The 7,044-nt window shown below is 39.3% G+C and overlaps 1 protein-coding gene across 1 annotated transcript in view; it reads left to right on the top strand.

Moving 5' to 3' along the window:
• Positions 1–7,044, top strand: part of LMBRD1 (LMBR1 domain containing 1) — a 113,811-nt gene that overhangs the window by 668 nt on the left and 106,099 nt on the right. The window contains exon 2 of the mRNA XM_008059001.2: positions 4,954–5,130. Within this exon, the coding sequence (XP_008057192.1) occupies positions 4,954–5,130 (177 nt within the window). The remainder of the gene's footprint in view (positions 1–4,953; positions 5,131–7,044) is intronic.

Raw genomic sequence — 7,044 nt, 5'->3', positions numbered from 1 at the left:
GGGGCCGGTGGGCGGGGGCGGCGGAGCCTCGGGCGTTCTCCGGAGGGCGACGGCCCGCGGCGGGGGCTTTCCCGCGGGTTCCCTTCCCTTCTGTCCCCCCCTCCCCTCGTGCCCAGGTGCGAGTGGCGTTGAGGACTTGTGTCTCGCTGGCCTCCTAGTTGTGGAAACCCCGTCCGACCTTAGGCGCCTACTTTTTCTGCTAATTGATGGGCAAAGCGACCTGGCTGTAACTTCCCGACCCGATGTTAAAATAACCCTTTGCTTTATTTTACTTGGGAGTTCACTTTGCTTCCGTCTAAGGACCCTGACTTTGCACAGGCTCTTCATCCTGTTGTTACTTCCTGTTCCAGTGTATTTTGACCCTTGTGTATTACAAAACAAAGCAAAACAAAACCTTCAGTTCTGGAAATCCGGCTTGCTTGATTTTTCTCTAGTTATCAGGTTCCACTAGGGTGTCTGTGTAGTGTGTTCTGGTAAATTTTTGGAGCAGAAACTACACTTTTAAAAATACGATTGTGTGAAAACTTAAGAGGTGTCTCTTGCTGCTTCTCATACTACCATCACTCTCACAGATGAAAACCCTGGGACATGTTTTTGTCTTCTCTCGGAGGAAATGAAACTCTGAAGGTGAAAGTGATCTCCAGAGCCAGCCAGCCCTGCACGTGAAGAATTCCCTGACTTTGTCAGTCTATCCGATTATTCGTTTACAAGAAAATAAACAACCGTGTAACCAGTATGAAAGTCTAGTGGGACTATCTCGGCAATTATTAATCATAAGCATTTAAGGTTCGGGAGTTGTTCTGTGAATTGTAGGAGAATACAAATGAAACAAAACGTGGCCCTTAAGAGGGCCTGAAGATAGGGAGGAAAACAAAAATTCTTGGAACATGTATCTTGAATACTGAATGTCAACGTATAATTTTATAAATGCAGTAAAACTTCAGAGAATGAAGAGCAATACTGAACGAAAGTGGAAATTGTTGTAGACTTTGGGTAGATGAAGGGAAGCCATTTAAGTTGATACTACAGCAGAAAGAAACTGCAAAGGGAATTAGGAGTTTGAAACTTGTAGCAGAAAACCCATCAGGAATGAGGTCCATTGTTTAAATTTCTGCAAATCTCTTTAATTCCTGCTTTATTAAAGAGCTGGATTCGCATGTCTACTTCTATGATTCAGCCTTTTGGGATATGTTATTTTAGTTGATGAGAAAAGTCTATGAGGAAAACCGTTTCAATGATTGAGGCAGAGGAGTAGTTTTCAGGTGATTGTGATGTTCTTTGGTACTACACCAAAGCTTAACAAGTGGAGCTTCTTCAGTTTGGGATCTGAATCTCTGTCAGTGAGCTTTTCATTCTCTGTTACCTTAAAATCCACGAGTCTGTCTTGTCCTTTGAGTGAATCCTTTACCCATGTGTGGTTTTATACCAAGATTGTGTTGGTCATTTAGAAAATATTGATTCACTGAGTTATGTAAAGAGAGAAAAAGAAAAAAGCATGGGCATCACCTGGGAACTTGTTAGAAATACAGAATATACCACCCAACCCTACTGAATCAGAATCTGCAGTTGAACAGGATCCTAGGTAGTCTCATTAGTTTGATAAACAATGATTTTTCCTTTCTCTGCCCAGGGGTTCTCAACCTTGGCTGCTTGAGGGGAATTTTAAAAATCCCAGCATCCAGACCAGTTAAGACAGAATCCCTTAGGAGAGCTTGGGCGACTATTCTAAACTTTTCCTTCTAATTGTTAACACAATTATATACTATTTTTGATACCAGGTGATGTGTGGTACAAAACCCATGGATTCTTGGCTTGTTTCTCATTTGAATTTTAGAGCGGCCAGCAAAGTTTTCAAAGTTTATTAGCAGGAAAAAGAGAAGGAAGATTCATGGCAGAAAGACTTACCATGGGCAAGTTTTTCAAGGAAACAGGGCTTTTGCTGTCAACTCCAAACTAGATATTGCTACCTAGTTATTGATATGGTAATGGGTGGGGTCTAGTTACCGCGGCTTCAGAGAGAGTGACATCTCTGGCTCCTGATGGGGGGAGACAAGGGGAGAGGTCTTTTCCTGACCACATCGTCTTTTGCAGGACACTTGGCAGATGTTTCCAATTCACAAGTTCCTTAGCTAAAAGGTAGTTTTATTATCATTTCCATAGCCTTGGTCAGTTAAGAGTGGTCTTTGGCCTTCCGCCTCTGACAGGGAACCTGAAAATTTCTTAGTGATTATTATGAATTGAAAGGTTGGGCTGTCATCTGGTGAGGTTTTCTTTTGATTTGCAGAAAGGTTGGGGTAGACTGCCAGCTTGGTCTGCAGTAAAATGTAATTTTTAAAATGTCTGAATGCTTCCTAAAACCTGTCTATGGGAAATTATCTATGTCTAACCTTTGCTCACTACCCTGCCTCAGTTTCTTTTATAAAATGCTTTACGGTGTTATTTAATGTGACATTTAATTACAATTACTACTGTTTATTAAGCAGTTACTATGACCAGGCACTGCTAAGCTCTCTACATCTCATTTACTTTTTATAACCCGCTGAGAAGATGTGTTCTTATTCTAATTTTATAGATGAGGACACTTGATTTATTTTACAATATAGCAACTATTGATAACACAAACAAAAAGTTCTGAGGTTTTCAGGGCTTTATTTTATTTTTTAGAGATGGGGTCTTGCTATATTGCCCAGGCTGGTCTTGACTCCTGGGCTCATCAGATCCTCCCATCTAAGCCACCTGATTATCTAGAACTACAGACATGTGTCACTATGCCTGGCTAAGAGGCTTTCAGTTTTAAAACTGTCAAGTGATTCTGAGACAAAAAAGTGTGGGAACCTCTGGCTTAATCATTCTGCTTCCTTGTCCTTCTTCAGCTTGTCTACCTGATACAGGCATACTCCTGCTTTTGTGGTAGTACCTATTACGTTGAACATTGTAAAAGTGCAGATCTTTCATTCTTGAAATCCAAGTAAAAATTTATTGGAACACTTTGTGTTGAGCACTGCTAAGGAAGGATAAAGCTCAACCTCCAATGATTTCAAAGTAAACTTGAGTAATGTTTAAAGTTCTTATGGGTTCATTTAAAAATAAACCCATGACAATGTTAATATAGGTAACATTTTATGAAAAATAACTTTCCCCAAACAAACAAAAAATTAGTAAACAATAAAGCAAGAATATGAACCTAGGTTTCCCCGCCAACATCCTGATTCTCAAATTTTAATTTCCTTTTCAATCGTTTCTGGCTCTCCTGTCACCAGTTTAAATGCCAGCAGTGAAGGAATTACATGCAACAACTTGGATAGATTTCACATGTGTTAAGCTAAATGCAATAAACCAGACTCAAAAAACAATATACTATGTGAATATGACATTCTAGAGAAGACAGAAACAGCATGGCCAGATAGCAGATAGTGGTTGTCAGGGGCTGAGGGTGGAAGGGGTGAACTATCAAGGCATTTTCTGAGGTGATGGAACTGTTCTTATATCTTGATTATGGCAGGAGAATCAGAAGTTGTGAAACTAGTTAGGTGACTTTATTAATTCCCTTTCTGAACTAGGATGTTCAGAAAGGAGCAACAGATGCATCTATGGCTCACACCTATAATCCCAGCACTTTGGGAGGCCAAGGTGAGAGGATTGCCTGAGCCCATGGGTTCAAGACCAGCCTGGGCAACTTAGTGAGGTGTAGCTGGGCGTGGTGGCATACACCTGTATTTCCAGCTACTTGGAAGGCTGAGACAGAAGGATCACCTGAACCCAGTGGGTCAAGGCTTCGGTGGCTATGAGTGTGCCACTGCCCTCCAGCCTGTGCGAAAAAGTGAGACTCTAAGTCAAAAACAAACAAACAAACAAAAAACGAAGAGTCTGGAAGATAAAACTAGAGAGCTAATGTAGAACGATGGTTCTCAAGTTTGGCAAGATTGGAATCCTCAGGTACTTAAAGTTATGAAGCTCAGAGGAGGAGCCTCATTCCCTAGTGATTGAATTGATTGGGGGAGGCAAGGAAGGCATATGTAACTGGGCACTTAAAAGCTATTTAGGTGACTCTAACTCAAGGTCAAGGCTGAGAACCACTTACTTAAATCTGTCTGCAATCCCTGTAATTGAGTAAAGATAGGTACCTTCTAAAAGCATAGAAGCAACAGCCTCACCTGGGAACCTGTTGCAAATGTAGATTGTTTGACCCCACCCCAGACTTCTTGAATCTGAAGCTCTGGGGTGAAGCCTAGCATTTAGCTTTGGCAAAGCCTCCAATTGATTTTGATGCTTCTTAGGTTAGAGGATCACTAGACAGAGCCCTGTGCGCTGTCAGTCACTAGAATGACTTGGTAACCAAGAGAGCCTGGTTGCTTAGAGATGTCAATGCCTTAGTGCCTCTGAGGGTACATTTTTCCTACTGGAGCGCTCCTTACTGTATACATGTGTCCATTTTCAGTGTTGACGTTTCTTTGTTTAATGAGCTTTAAAATTCAAGTTATCGTATAATGTTAATTATGCTATAATTAACTTGTGATTACTAGCAGTTAATCTTTAGCTGGATGATATTCTTAAGCTGTCATATCAGGGCTGAAGTTGATTTTCATCCAAGTTATAGTCTAGGGTAGAACAACTTTTAGGTATGGCTCCTTTAAGTTGGAGAGATCTGCAGGAAAAAAGTGTTCAAAGCTAGTTATAACCACAATATTGTGTGAAAACATCAATGGTTTCACTGTGTTGCGTGAGGAAATATGTAACTGGGCACTGTTATTAATGACGTGTGTTTGCACCTAAGTGATATACTACATTCATGAAATAGAAAATTTTAAATCTTGAATAAGTTTTAAGTACCTTCTACATCTAAATAACCTTTACTTGATATAGTTTTCCATTGGAGACTTCCAGGCACATATTAAAATCAGTGTTAGAGAATTCATAGGGTAGTAACAAACATTTCTTTTTATTCTATTTCAGGCTATTTTGGCATTCTGCTGGATATATGTTCGTAAATACCAAAGTCAGCGGGAAAGTGAAGTTGTCTCCACCATAACAGCAATTTTTTCTCTAGCAATTGCACTTATCACATCAGCACTTTTACCAGTGGATATATTTTTGGTTTCTTACATGAAAAATCAAAATGGTACATTTAAGGTAAATATCATGCAATGTAATTTATTTTCCTTTCAAATTTCTGACAATTAAGTGTTTAAGTTTAGCAGTCTAGCATATACTGTGTTTTATATTTGTATCTGGGAATCGGTGAAGATGGAGATGTAGCCTAGAGGCTGAAAATGTGACAACTGACCTAAGGAACCAGAGGCAGACTTACTGATGACATAAGAACTATTAATTCTTCAGCCCTGCAGACATGAAGAATACCTTTCATTAATGTTTTGAGTAATCATAATAGTTTTATTTTTGTGTTTCTTATAGCTCTCTTGAAGCTTATTTGATTTGATTTGTATTAGTGCAATAAATAAATACTATAGAAGGCCTTTTGTTAGTGGCAGACCAGGAACTTAACCTCTTGTTTCATATTGAATACTTTGAGTCAATAGTATAGTGAAGAGACCACTAGGCTGGGGATCCTAAGACTTAGGTTCTAATCTTGATTCTTATCTTTCTAGCTATGAATCTTTTGTCAAATCACTTAACTTTTCCAGACTTCAGCTTCCTCATTTTAAGAAACTGATAGGTTTCTGAGTTTCCTTTCAATATGCAAATTACTTGTAAGTTTCTTACTAGCTTAAGCTTCTGTAGAACAGGAACTATATCTATGTTGTTTCGCCAATATCTAGTGCAGAATACTTAAATATTTGAATGAAATAGTATTTCAGTTATCTCAATACATGGCTATAAAGGAATATTCTGAATTGGGCCAAATGGCATAAATAATTTGTTTCTATTTTTGTATTTTGTAGTTAAGATTATATATATTCTGATTGCTGTGAAAACTTTTTTTTTTTTGTAGGGCACTCATTCATTTAGCAAGTATTAATTGAGCATGTAGTATGTGCAAAAACTAGTGTTATAAAGATAGTAACTAACAGCTGTTGACTATTACTGTCTGTATTAAGTAGTTTATGTATATTAACTTTCTTTGATCTCTCACACATCCTTATGAGGTAGCTAGAATTATCCTTGTTTTTCATGGGTGAAGATCCAAGGTTCAGAGAGGGGACGTCCCACATGACTTGTACATGCTGTAGCTGGGCTTCAAAACTCTGCAGTCTTGCTCCAGGGCTCCTTGTTCACTAGGATCCTTTGGAAGATAGCCTCCTAAGAAATCCAGAATACTTTCAAGTAGTTCAGGAAGTAGGCTGCCAACCAGTGAATCTACATTAATTTTTTTAACATTTATGCTTAATGCGCCTTTTGTATAATATTTTGGGCTGAAGCATTATTTTAGGAGAAAGTGACTATTTTTAGTGGTATTATTGGGTTTTCTCTACTTTTCTTTTTTTTTTGAGTTGGAGTCTCACTCTGTCACCCAGACTGGAGTGCAGTGGCCTCGACCTGCTGGGCTCTGGCAATCCCTCCACCTTAGCCTTCCAAGGAGCTGGAACTACAGGCGCGCTACCACGCCCGGCTAATTTTTTAATTTATTGTAGTGATGAGGTCTCGCCAAGTTGCCCAGGTGGGTCTCGAACCCACGGACTCAGGCAATCCACTCTCTTCAGCCTCCCAAAGCGCAGGATTCCAGGCTGAGCCACCGAGCCCAGCTACTTTTTTATTATTGGGCAAGAAGTAATAAACCTTTCATAGTTTTGGACTTGGATAATTAAATGATCTTAACATTATGGGGTCATTTTCTTTGAGAAATGTATCACTTTAGAATTAAATTCTATAAAAAAGTTTATTTAATTTTTTGTGACTCTGTATACTGGTTGTTTATTGGTTAAAAGATTTTGACATTTTCAGAATGTCTGGATATTCTTTTTATTTAAAAATAGTGTAATTTCTTTTGTTTTTGTTTGTTTTTTGAGTTGGAGTCTCACTCTGTCGCCCGGGCTGGAGTGCAGTGGCCGCTCCTGGCCACCACAGCCTCGACCTGCTGGGCTCTGG

Source organism: Carlito syrichta, unplaced genomic scaffold (assembly GCF_000164805.1).
Source record: "Carlito syrichta isolate Samal-C Ts95f unplaced genomic scaffold, Tarsius_syrichta-2.0.1 Scaffold303670, whole genome shotgun sequence".
Lineage (NCBI taxonomy): Eukaryota > Metazoa > Chordata > Mammalia > Primates > Tarsiidae > Carlito > Carlito syrichta.
This window is presented reverse-complemented; position numbering and strand designations above follow the sequence as displayed.